The sequence below is a fragment of the Mytilus edulis genome, chromosome 1 (genome assembly GCF_963676685.1).
Source record: "Mytilus edulis chromosome 1, xbMytEdul2.2, whole genome shotgun sequence".
In the NCBI taxonomy this organism is placed as follows: Eukaryota; Metazoa; Mollusca; class Bivalvia; order Mytilida; family Mytilidae; genus Mytilus; species Mytilus edulis.
Window position 1 is genome coordinate 120,675,430 of NC_092344.1, and position 14,112 is coordinate 120,689,541.

Here is a 14,112-nt window from a genome sequence, read left to right on the forward strand (position 1 = left end):
AAAGTAGTTTGATTTTGAATTAAAATACTGCAAATGAAAACTTCAGGGTTGGGTTAAATAAGAATAAAATTTTTTACCAATCACTTAAATATTCAATAAGGATATAACTGAAATACAGCTGACACAAAAGGTACTTTTAAGACATGTCTATACTATGATGAACCTGGTGACAATAGTAGTTGCTGGCAACTTCAGTAAGTGGACTAAGTTTTGTTCTTTTACCCAGTAAACATTACTATTGCAGTAGCTTGTCTCTTGACATTGCAATACTCATTATAGATAAGGTATGGAGTAAAATTTTATGACTATTTTAAATTTAATATTGTTTTAATGAAGGATACAATAAATAGAGAATGTGTCCCATGAACGCAGATGATGTTCCAAGCTTGCATACAGCATTATCAAAGAACATAACTAAAGAACAGTAAAAGAGAAACCACCCAAATTCAAGCTTGATCTGGAGTTTTGTAGTGATAAGCATTGTATATAAGTTTTTTATTATATTTGGATAAGGTAAACAGAAGTTACAGAACGAAAACTAATTTTGGGACATACTTATGTAGGAACAGATGGACAACAGTAATACCTAATGCCCATTCCACTGATGCAGGGGCTTTAAAATACTGTAGAATTAATTCAACTAAATGACAAAATCATTATTCTCATAACTTATGCATTTCCTACCTTTTTGGCAGCAGTTCTGGCTCCAAACATTTGCTGAGCTAATTCTTCTCCACGCATACTTCCTCCTCTGTCCATATAACGACCTAAATAATATATATATTGTAAATGAAAATTCTGTATTACAGACTCCTGCATGATGGTGAGACATTTCCATCTGATAGGTTAAGAAAACATCGTCATTTAAGTATCTGTAAATATTTGTCTATCAGGCATAATTTTAAATACTGAAGCTTGCCTACTTTAGCATCAGGAGATGTAGCAGAACTGCCTGCTATGTAAAGGTGTTACTGTAGATTTTTGGTTATTTATACTTACCCAAGAAATTGCCCACTTCAGCATCAGGTGACGTTGGAGTACTGCCTGCTAGGTCAGGGTTACTGGTAGACCTCTGGTAATTCTGTCGACTAAGAGGTAAAGATGAAGGTCTCCCCAGGGTATTATAACCAGAAGCATTGGCTAGACTGGCAAAATTTATAGATGAAGCTGAAATAAATAAATATATTTCTGTATAGTTTCCACTAGAAATAAATTCCATTAGAAATAAATTCCATAAGTCTGACTTATCAAACAATGAAAACAGCTGGTTTTATCATATTAAAAACCCAATACTGACCAAACATAACTAACATGTACATTTTAACAAAAAGTATTAAGATCAAGCTTTCACTTATAGAGAAGAAACACAAAGTATAAAGATCAAGCTTGATTAATAAAATAAAACAATTATAACAAGGTTTGCTTTGTTTAATATGCAGAAATGAGATGAGTAAAGAAACATTTTTGAAAACAAATGATCGTTCAAGAGAGTGTCAAATCAAGTTATTTATATCAACCATCAGAACATGTAGATAAATATGTGATAAAATGACAGTTTGATAGATTTAAATGCAGAGGAATAAATAATACAGGTAAAGGCACATTTTCAGGAGGGTGTCTGTCAATTTATTCTAATTTGTCATCTATCGACATGTTCAAAATGCATAAAAAATAAGCAGTTCTTGTATATAATATAACATCTATGCATATATCCTCTCTTTACAATTCACTGAAACTTATTAAAATTATCTTGAAATGAATTAATTTTAAGATATCTCCTTGAATTGATAATTTGCTTTTTAGTGTGCCAAAATAATCTAGCATGTACTGTTAAAAGGATACTCTCTAAATAGCATTTTGTGAAGCTAGAATCAAGTTTAAGGTAGTGTATGGTATCATTAAGAGGGAAATTAATATCACCTTTCTATTTCATAGATAAATGTGTTTAAATTAATGATTTCCCATGAGGCCAGAGGCCTATTGGCTTTTTGAAAAATAAATAATCTAGGAAAACAAAATGGATTCAAATATCAGTTTCAAATATTCTAGTAAACTGTCCCAAGACAGGTATCTTTCACTAATGGGACAGTTTCAATATTTTTTGTTTTGTTTTTATTAATGATGTCATGACTTTAATTAACTCACAATCATTCTAGACTTGGGTGCTATAAAGTGTGGCCACATGACCTTTGCACTCTTTTCGTAAGAAGATTTTCCAATGTTTATTTGCAGTACTCTATATTGTAATTTTTTGTATTGCTTAATCTTAGCTGCACTACCTGATAATACCTGCATACACTTAATAACTGGTACATGTACCACATAAAGCTAGCAGTTCAGAAGCCAATACCTTGCCAATTTAGACATAAACATTTCATGCATATTCATTATTTTATATAATTTTGTATGGCGGACATCTAACCAGCTAATCTAAATGTATTATTTCCTTTTGCTATTGAGGTAAGGGGTTATTGATAATTGTCAACCATTTTCCAAAGTATACAAAATGTGGGGGAGGGAGGGAATCAACATTTTTACTGTACGCTTTTTTCAAAAATAAAAATAAAACAGTCAGATATGTTTCAGTTTACTTTCATTGCATATTTCTATATAAAACTAAACTATAATGGACAGGATTTTCTTTTTATTAAGAATGATTGATTCTTGTCTTGAAATCTGAAAATTGTTGATTTACACTTTATGAGGGAGGGTGGGAGGTTTGAAAAAGTGTATGTTTTGTACACTTTGGAAAATGGTTGACAATTATGGATGACCCCTAACATGGCTGTGAATTGTTTATCTCAGAAAAAGTCCATGTGAAATGTATATGACTTAGGTATTCTAATAACAAAAAGAAAATAATTCCTACGAGGTCGATATGAAACCCACAAAATGTATTTATCATGTTTTCATCTGATTACATTTAAATTGCTCTTCTGGTCATTTTTAACAGGTTTAAAAATTGATATTAAAAAGAAACTATTATGTTAAAGAAACAAATATTTTCATCTTGTTTTTTTCAGCTATAATAATATTTACATATTCAGAAAGAAATCCACCCTGTCTTACATGCACATGTGTGGGTATACATAGAGGTTTCAACTAGGGTCAACTTACTTTGCATAGCTGTCAACAAATAAAGCAGTCTACATAAAAATCTTAAATTCTACCATAAATTAACAAACAAAAATATTGATTTCTCTTTCTGTACTTAATTTTTGTTTTCTTAAAAATGACAGACAAGCCATCACACAAAAATTTACATTATTGTAAAGATTGACAACAATATTATTTAGATTACCTGAAAACATGGTAATTTTATTTACAAATGCATACTAAACCTCTAAAATAAAATAACCAAAAATAAAATATGACCTTCTGATAAAGGGCATATTTTTAAACACAAAAAGGGGATATTATATGCTGAGATCAATTATTTTACTTTTATGAAATACATAAAGTTTTTCTTCAGTTAGACGCTCACTTGATGTGTCATTGGATACCAACAACTTCATGTTAACATATGGTTAAACTTTCCACCTAAAATCAAACCAAGTTAATGTATTTTCACCTTTTTTTTCAATTAAATTTCAATACTTTAATGTTTTAATAAAGATTTTTTTTTATTTAACCTGATGTTAAACCAGTTTTGTTAAGACTTACATTGATGAACAAGCCCTGGGTGAGGAAGAGAACATGTATAATGGATATAAGAAGCTAACAGAGCATTCCTTCCATTGTGATCATTCCTATCCTCCAGAAGCTCATGTACTTTCTTTACAACATTGGCCATGGATTCAAAGGCTGGCTGGCCTATGTTTACTGTAAAATAAAATCATCTTTATGATTAACGACTTTCTTTAAAACAAAGGCCCTATATCAAAAGGCATGTTCTGGTTTTTTCCTTTAAAAACAATAAAGATAATAATGTATTTGAACATGTACAACTTATGTTAATTCTTAACAACACTCACAAAGATGTCCTAATGTAACTAATAAATTATGAAACAGCTTCTACAACAGGGTTAACAGGGTCAAAAGCATCAAATATTCAAAGTCGTTTTATTTACTATACAGAATAAACATGTATAATGTGCATGGATTTCATTCAGGTTTTTTTTCCTTCTATCAGAAATTACAAAAGATATTTTGTGTTTTGATTGAATTTGATATCATTCAAATATTTTAAAGTTCATTCCACTAAATCTTGTTATGATTCTCCATGACTAATTATGTATGACATATGTGTTTTTTCTTGGTCTTGTATTTCTTAGTGTTACTCTTGTAAGGTCTGTTTTTTTTTGCTTGTCATGCTGCTGATCAAGGGCTTTTCATAGGAACAATGAATATTCTATATTCTGTATTCTCTAATTTTCATGCTATTTTCACATTTCCTGACTGGTGTGAGAAAAATATTTCTAATCTCTAGTGAAAAATTTGTTCTCAGCAAATGATTGGTTGAAATTTAATTGTGACGTCAAATTTTCTTGTTTTCTTCTGAATTTTCTTAATGTGACATCATGAAAAAGGGGCAAGGCGACCATGCCTGATGACGTCACATTAAAAGTACATAAATTTCCTCAAATCTTTGAAAAGGAAGAATAAAAATCATTAGAGAAACAGACTCCATCACTGCTACTCGTGTATTACGATATTTCTCCACTCTCAACAGTTAAATATTAATTATTTAAAAAGCTTGGCAAGCCTCACGCTTTAAATATTAAAATTTAACTGTCTGGAGTGGAGAAATATTGTAATACACTTGTTGCAGTTGTGGAATCTATATTTATCCACTTGAGCTTTGATTTCCAGTGATTTTAGTATCTTTTTAATATAATCTTGGTCACTCAGCAGAATAGTTTTATCATAAATCTATAGCAGTATCTAGCAGCATAAGCTAAACCCATCAAATTATCTCCCCTGCCTCTCTTGCTATTTGACAAGTAGACAATTATTAAGAGTACTACTATGACATTGGTATCTAGTTATTCTATGACAGGTAAACAGACAGTTACCAGAGTCAAGTTAATCAATAATTTCATGTTTCAGTATTTACCTGACTGGCCACCTAAGACAGGTGGACGAACATTTAATAGAATCAATTTATCCAATACCAATGGTAGAAATTGTATAAGATTTTCTCCTCTGACTCTCTGTAGGTCTATAAGGCTCATTTTCAGATCATTTTCAAATTGTAGTTCAGTTTTCATCATGGGTAGTTTCTGTTCTTGTGCATGTCTGGACAAATTGAGAAACTTCTCCAAATTGTCATCCTACAATATTCATTTACTTTATATGATTCAAATATTCATTGTACATAAATAATAAAAGGTACTTTGTGAAATGAAAAATAAACCAGATTATCATCCTAAAATATTACAAATGTAGTAAAATTTACAAATCATTAAAATCCTTATGGTCAATAATAAAAAGAATTTTGTGACTAAGCTTAGAACGATCACCAAAAAAATGTAAAAATACACAGCTAGAAAAGTATACTCTATGCAGGAGACAAAAATATGATAAAATATGATGTATGTACACAATATTGTCCATAAACTCATAAATTTAACAAGAATCCTACATTCTAATGTTGACCAAGATGATAAATAAGGATCCTGCTGTCAAAAAATGATCTTTATATAAGTACCTGTGTATGAATGGATGATACAGCCTGGATAGCAATGTTAAATACTCCTTTGTGATTATCAACCCACTTCATAGAGGGCAAATGTGGCTGTAAAAACAATTGATCAATTTATATAAGATCATTCAATTAAGTTTTTTGATAAATGTTTTGTAACAAACATTTAAAAGGCAAAACATGAAATGAAAACCAATTAATGTTTCATCCCACCATATTCTGTATATGCCTATCCCAAGTCAGGAGCTTGTAATAGTGTGATTGTTGTTTATCATATTTTTGTTTGTTTTGTACATAAAAAACATTTTCAATTTTATGACCTTTCATAGCTTGCTATGCAGTATGAATTTTGTACATTGATGAAGGTCATACAGTGACTAATAATTGCTAATTTTTTTGTTATTTAGTCTCTGGTAGATAAATCATACCACATCTTCATAGTTCAATTAGTTACATAAGGTCCTTATCAAGGATTATCATCGTCATAAAACATCCAATACTTGTAAAGCTTGTAGGGTACATCATCAGAATCTTAATTTATGTATCATTGTCACTTACTTTAGTTTTTTCTGTTACCTATTCTGACATCAAACTCAGACTTCTTTTGAACTTAGTTTAACTGTGTGTTTGTTTACTCTACATTGGCTGGAGGTATAGGGTGAGGTTTGCGATCTCAGAAAACATGTTTAACCCTGCCACATTTAATACCACAGGAGCCTCTAACCTTTGTTCGTCTTGTATGGTTTTTTTTTAAATTTTGGTTAATTTACATGGTGACATTCATTTTCACTGAACAAGTACACATTTATTTTAAGGGGTCAGTTGAAGCCAGCCTCCAGATGGAGGATTTTCTTGCTGTATTAAAGCCCCATTGGTGGCCTTTGGCTATTTTTGCTATATGGTCAGATTGTTGTCTCTTTGATACATTTTCATTCTCAATTTTACGATATGTGTATCAATGAAGTGCTGTGCTTCAAAACTAATAAACAAGCATACACAATATTAAGCTCTTTATGTTGTTTTAAAAACAGTCATTTTTAATTAATAGAAAACGTGTATATAAACTTACATCTGGGTACAAGTTGTGGTAATGAGCTGGTAGTCTGTCAATAGACACGTGAAGATTGAACTCTCCTGTCAAAAGTTTGCTATTTCTACACAATGGCAACCACTGTAAAGACAAAATAACTGATTAGGATTATAGATTTGTTGTATACATGATTAAGTATCAGTTATTTCCAGCAAATATATGTTAACCAACCACTGAAATCAAAGATGTCCAGAATACCAAAAGCAGAACATTTAGATCAAGGTCTTTTTGACATGTACCATAACAATGTCAAAAAATTGCCTTTGTTCCTTGATAAATGTTTAAATATCAAACTCTAGCAAGTAAATATGGGCATTGATTATTTAGACTATAAATCTTGAAATTTAAGAAAGATATTCCCTATTTATGTCAAATGAAACAGTCTATATCCCTATCATAAGATCTATTGCCCAAAGTTATTTTTTATTATTCTAATAAATTGAATAATTTCGATCTTTTGGTCCTTATTTACCTATTTTCACTGATATAATATAATATGACTATTTACTTACTGTATAACCAACAGGAAGTTCTACTGGTCCCACTTCACCTTTCTTACTCTGACAACTGATATGATAAAATGTGAATAATAAATGGTGGGCTTCTGTCAGCTTGGCTGGGAGTTTGATCTTGACTTCATCATAGAAACATGGAGTCCTGCAATTTATATAAAAGAACTAAACAGATTTTAACAACATTTGATACAAAAATTTAACAATACTTTTAGATATTTGGATGATATATTGGCTCTAAATAATGACGACTTCAGTATGTATACTAAAGAAATTTATCCTGTAGAACTTACTTTAAATAAAGCTAATGATAACAATGACCACTGCCCTTTCCTCGATCTTGATATCTATATCATAAACGGGAAGCTTAATACAAAAATTTATGATAAAAGAGATGATTTTTCATTTCCTATTGTTAATTATCCATTTTTAGATGGTGACGTTCCCTTGTCACCATCTTATGGTGTTTATATATCTCAACTTGTACGATTCGCTCGTGTATGTAACAATGTATTAGATTTTAGCGAGAGAAATTTATGTATTACTGAAAAATTATTACACCAGGGTTTTCGATATCACAAACTGGTCAAAACATTTACTAAATTTTATCACCGGTATAAGGAAATAATTCGTAAATATAACTCAACATGCAGACATCTTATACGTTCAGGTATTTCACATCCAAAATTTTATGGAAATATTCTTTATAAAGCACAAAAATGTCAGTATTCTCCTCAGAAACTAACAAAACCTTTAAATAGACTTATTAAAAGGGGATATAGTTACGATACTGTTGTCAGGTCATTAAAGATTGCATATTTTGGCTTTAACATTGATTCACTGATAGGGTCTTTGCATCGGAACTAAACACATTTACTTCTAAAAAAACAGTTGTTGGCATGACACGGGTTATGTTCTTCTCATATATTTTATGATAGTATGATACTAAACCCCTAACGGGAGGGATTGTACCTGATATTCATATGATGAAGACATAATCTTTCAATCAGTTTAATTGAGGTCTGGAGCTGGCATGTCAGTTAACTGCTAGTAGTCTGTTGTTATTTATGTATTATTGTCATTTTATTTATTTTCTTTTGTTACATCTTTTGACATCAGACTCGGACTTCTCTTGAACTGAATTTTAATGTGCGTATTGTTATTCTTTTACTTTTCTACATTGGCTAGAGGTATAGGGGGAGGGTTGAGATCTCATAAACATGTTTAACCCCGCCGCAATTTTGCGCCTGTCCCAAGTCAGGAGCCTCTGGCCTTTGTTAGTCTTGTATGATTTTAAATTTTAGTTTCTTGTGTATAATTCGGAGTTTAGTATGACGTCCATTATCACTGTACTATTATGCATATTTTAGGGGCCAGCTGAAGGACACCTACGGGTGCGGGAATTCTCGCTACATTGAAGACCCATTGGTTGCCTTCGGCTGTTGTTTGCTCTATGGTCGGGTGGTTGTCGCTTTGACATATTCACCATTTCCTTTCTCAATTTTATTTAAATAACCTAATAAATTGTGAACACAAAACTCAATAACCCTCAACAAATCAATGTATTCAGCATTATTCAGTAAGCACTTAAGTTATATTTGCTCAACACTGACTTCCTTTTTAAAACTTACTCTTTAAATAATGTTATTATCAACACTAATCAAAAAGTGACCAAAAAGCATACCATGATAAAAATGTGAAGACCAAAATGAACATGCTATGATAAAAATGTGAAGACCAAAATGCTATGAAATACTTACTTATTATGATACGTGACCGGTGTATACGCTTCTCTTACAAATTCTGGTCCTCCTGATTTACCAAAGATTACCTACAATCAATCAAATGTATAACTAAAATATTTAAATAACAGACCATTTAATCTTCTAAAAAAATTTCTAATACCATCTTTTTTTAGACATAACACTTTTTTAATTTTACCTTTTTCTTTATCAATGACTTCCTAAAATTAGTTTCAGACAATGATTCTCAATAAACAATCCTTAACTATATAAATACATATATACTCACAGGTAAGGCACAATTTTCTTCTTCACCTGCCATAAACTGCACTTTTACTGCTAAATTTCTGGCAGAGCCTTGACGATTTGCAAAATTGAGACTTTTTGGATAGACATACAACATATTCCTTGAATAGAAAAAAATCACCTAAATGTATAACTGAACAGTGTATTTCCTCTTTGAATAAACTCATCATAGATACCAGGACTAAATTTTGTATATATGCCAAACGCGCGTTTCGTCTACAAAAATCTCATCAGTGAGGCTCGAATCAAAAAAAGTTAAAAAGGCCAAATAAAATACTATTTATTTTTAATATAGAATAAAAACATTACAACTTTTTCTTATATTTTAAAAATAAAAATAAAATATTAAAACATCAATTAATGTTCTTATTCTACCATATGCTCATATCTTTGCAAATCATATTTAAAGTTATCAACAATTCAATATATAATGCTGTACCTGTAAATAGTGAATGGGGCATAAACTTCATGTGATGGGAACTCTAGGATTTCTTTGATTGGTCGACTCTTGTCGTCAGGGTAAGGCTCAACCTTCCATAGTTCAGGGGTTAGGGAATATCTTGGTTCCTCTGGACAGGGAGAGATGTCCAACTTCAAAGTACCTGTCATAATTAAAACAATGGTCCATGTAAAAATAAGTCTTAGATGCATGATTTTTTTTATTGGTTGTTTGTGGCTTTCAACTAGCTGTCAGAAAACTACAAGTACTCTAAAATCTGTTCCTAGTGTCTTTTTGTTGTCGGGATGTACAAGTACCCGGCCATGTCCACTTGTATTTTTGTCCATCTGATGAGTTAAGCCTTTTTCAACTGATTTTTATAGTTCGTTCTTATGTTGTACTGTTATACCACTGTCCCAGGTTAGGAGGAGGGTTGGGATAATGCTAACATGAAATTGGGGCCTTTTATAGCTGACTATATGGTATGGGCTTTCCTCATTGTTGAAGGCCGTACGGAGACCTATAGTTGTTAATGTCTGTGTCAGTTTGGTCTCTTGTGAACAGTTGTCTCATTGGCAATCACACCACATCTTCTTTTTAGTCTATGGTTAATTACTGAATGAGAATTTGAAGTTAGACTTTTTTATAAGTGAAAAAAGTCTATCAAACAGTGTATATAACAAAAAATCTATTACAATTTGAAAGTTCAAATCATTTCAGGGGAGACTCTAAGTAAATACAGTACCTTTGGGATATATTGTGAGAAAAATCACCAAAAAAATCACTGGTTCAGGCCAAAATCATCATTAGTATCATCAATAATTTTATACAAAATGATTTAGTCTTCCAACTTAAAACACAAAATATCCAGTTTAGTATTTAGAAAATGTTAAGTAGGCATTACCAGGTAGACATTTGACTCGTTTCAGCACACTTGATGGCCGTTTGAGATCAGCCAAAAACTTGTACAGATCTTCATCACTCAATTTGTCCCCTTCCTGAAATCATATAATTAACTATCATTCAATCTAATTAACACAGTATGGACAGAAGAAATTGTCTTTACACCAACTCCAAGGCCTAAAAAAAAAAATGTTGTGTTTCCAGTCACCCGACCGACCGTCCTTCAGACCCCGACTCAAAAGTTTTTAAAGCTGATGTGGGAAAAAAAATAATTTGTATACCTACCGACCGTTTTTTCTGAAAGAAAATAAAAAATTCTAAGTCCCTCGATCTTTTTATCGCCCCAAAAGAAAACAACACTAATTTTAAACTCGAGGCTTATTTTTAGAATGTACTGGAAAGTGGAATCTTCTTGGCTAATTATATATGCGGGAGCATGCGCAGTAGTTATTTTCGTTTGTCAGTGTTTGAACATGGCAACACAACGCGTCCTATTCAATGTTCAACGCGGAAAGTGTGACCATTTCGCAGAGAAAAAAATATTTCTAAATTTTACAGAAAGTAACATCTTTTTTGACATTAGCAATGAAATTCATCCAATGTCTAACATCGATGAAAAAAAATACACAACACAAATTTTGTGCTCGGCCACCGGCAAAAAACTGTTGGAACAATGCAATCTTTTGGAATTAAATTTAATAAATTTTCATGCCAGACCCTTCTTCAAAATGAACCTGATATTAATCCATCTGAAACTGGTCAGCCAATCAACGCTTTAGACATTCTGATGAAAAGTCACAGATGCTTTGCCAAAAAAAAGTGTCCTGCCAGGGAACAGTGTATATAATATATTTGTCTATCTGTAGGTTTGGGATGATGTTTGGTTCATGTTCCTATAAATGAATCTGCCCCACATCTTTTCAATTTCTTTCTCTGACAATCCCAAACTTTTGGTCCTGAAATAGGGGAATTGGGTTTAAAAAGCTAATTTCCTATTTTTTTTTAGGTTTGGACTTAGTTTTTTTTTCAGGGGTATTTTAAAAGGGGGTAAACTAAAAGTTATTTCAGGGGGATTTTAAAAGGGGTAAACTAAAAGTTATCTCAGGGAGATTTTTAAAGTGGGTAATCAATCTCTTTCTATTAAATCCCAAACTTTTGTCTGGTAACTGGAAATTGAGTTTTATATAACTTAGCTTATTTCATAATATTATAAAAAAAAAAAAAAAAATCCCTACCTACCGTCCCTTCAAAATTTCAAGGGGTGATCGGAAACACATTATTTTTTTTAGGCCCAAGTGAAGGAATTTCTAAACAGAAACAAGAGGGCGGATAACTTTTATCTTTAAATTTAACACTATCTAGTCTGCAAAAAGTAAGAATCCGTCATTATTGGCCATAATACGTCACCAGGATAATGGTATATGGTTAGTTTGGGCAGATTCTATGTGATTTGATACAATTAATTTTTCATTATACATAACACGATTTATTGGCTATTGATCTTTTTAAGAACAAATCAGTTAAGTGAACTCCATCAGCACAACTTCAAAATAATATAAGAAAGTACACAGATATTTTTCTGAATATGCATACAAGTCTTTTAAACAAGAAATGCTTTCCAATATTAGTTTAAAGTTTTTTATCAATGAGCATAAGGTTTAATTTATTGATGTATCAAATCATCTGATGTTAACTTATTAAGTAGGAATGGTCAAAACAATTCAATATCTACCTGTCATCAACAAACTAACAATGATACAAAGTGTTCTTCATAATGTCAATTGTAACTGATGTGTATCTTCATATTACATTGTAACTGATGTGTATCTTCATATTACATTGTAACTGATGTGTATCTTCATATTACATTGTAACTGATGTGTATCTTCATAATGTCAATTGTAACTGATGTGTATCTTCATATTACATTGTAACTGATGTGTATCTTCATATTACATTGTAACTGATGTGTATCTTCATATTACATTGTAACTGATGTGTATCTTCATATTACATCGTAACTGATGTGTATCTTCATATTACATTGTAACTCATGTAAATAAATCATTACACTGTAAATAATTCATTACATTGTAATAATTGTAAATAAATCATTACATTGTAACTTATAGAAATAAATCATTATGATTAAAAAACCAATAATACCCATACCTGTTTAAAGAAACTAGAGACAGTTAATGTTACTGGTTTGAAATTATCTAAACTTGATCCATAATCATCTGGTGAGCCACCTCTCCTCTCATATCCAGTACGACCTCTATCAAATGACCCTCTCCTTGAAATACTGTCTTCACGGTTACGTTTCCTGAAACTGTCATATTGGCCTGGTAAACTGGAACTACTTCTTCTGTCTGAAAAAGGTAAACAGAAATTCTTACTACACAATGCATAACATACAATTTATGTAAAATAAAAATCTACAAGGGTACTGTAAATTCAGGAATTATTGCATGAATTTATTAGTGCAATTTTGTAATTTTGGACTAAAATGCAATTAAAATTTTGAGACATTGTAAAAAATCCTGTTTAATTCATATAAAAAATTTCAAAATGGGAGTTTAAATTATTGTGATTATAACCCTGTCGCATTTTTTGCAATAATAAAAACATTGCAATATTATCTGAATTTACAGTATATAAAAATCCTCATTACAATGTCCATAAAAAAAGATTATGTAAACTTCTGTCTGTGAACAAGATCTGAATCCTTATAAAGCTGTGGATAAAAAAAAACAAGTGTAAATAGTTTCTTTTCATTAAATTAATAACATGTGTTAATAGGTTATTCTTAACAAAAAATCAACATGTGTAATATAAAATATTAACAAATAAAAAACTATGGTCTTCCACGGGGCTGACATGTCTTAGAGATGTATGAGGTTAAGGGGAATCTTTCTAATAATTACCCAGACTAGATGTTCTGGAAAGATCTTGATCAAATTTATCCACTGATGCCTCTCTCTCCATACTGCTAGCTCCAGTTACAATGTTCATCAGATATATAGCTGTCCAGGCAAATGGCATCCTGTATCTACCAAGTCTATCACAAAACTGGGCAGCATTCCCTCTGTGTTTCTCTTCTTTTGTCTAAACACAGAAATTTGTAAAATAATTTCTGTAAACTAACAACTTGTAAGCAATTATTACCATATTAAAAATATATAATGCAATGTAAATTCTATCACCAAAAAACTTTTGTGCAAAGTATGGACATAGTTTTCTGTGTAGTGTCTTGCAGACTGTTGTCTTATTCCTTTTTTTCTTTCAACCCCAGCATAGCCAGAAATTGATAGTGGTTTTGCTAATTAATATTCATAATATGTAAATGAGAATTGTACCACGTGATAGTAGTTTGAACTGGACTGGCTTGATATCATTAAAATCAGTAAAATCTTTAAAACACGGATATTATAAGTTGCCCGTCACAGAGTCCTTATTTACAATCACTTTGATAT

At 31.2% G+C, this 14,112-nt stretch overlaps 1 protein-coding gene across 2 annotated transcripts in view; it reads right to left on the reverse strand.

Annotated features, from left to right (window-relative positions):
• LOC139503807 (dedicator of cytokinesis protein 7-like) overlaps positions 1-14,112 on the reverse strand; it is a 60,349-nt gene that overhangs the window by 32,162 nt on the left and 14,075 nt on the right. For both annotated transcript variants that reach the window (XM_071293747.1, XM_071293739.1), the window contains exons 11-23: positions 13,564-13,744; positions 12,809-13,008; positions 10,638-10,731; positions 9,734-9,896; positions 9,278-9,395; positions 9,007-9,077; positions 7,247-7,391; positions 6,714-6,815; positions 5,651-5,737; positions 5,057-5,273; positions 3,664-3,822; positions 1,000-1,167; positions 685-767 (exon numbers count right to left, since the gene is read on the reverse strand). In XM_071293747.1, coding sequence (XP_071149848.1) covers positions 685-767; positions 1,000-1,167; positions 3,664-3,822; positions 5,057-5,273; positions 5,651-5,737; positions 6,714-6,815; positions 7,247-7,391; positions 9,007-9,077; positions 9,278-9,395; positions 9,734-9,896; positions 10,638-10,731; positions 12,809-13,008; positions 13,564-13,744 — 1,788 coding nt within the window. The remainder of the gene's footprint in view (positions 1-684; positions 768-999; positions 1,168-3,663; positions 3,823-5,056; positions 5,274-5,650; positions 5,738-6,713; positions 6,816-7,246; positions 7,392-9,006; positions 9,078-9,277; positions 9,396-9,733; positions 9,897-10,637; positions 10,732-12,808; positions 13,009-13,563; positions 13,745-14,112) is intronic.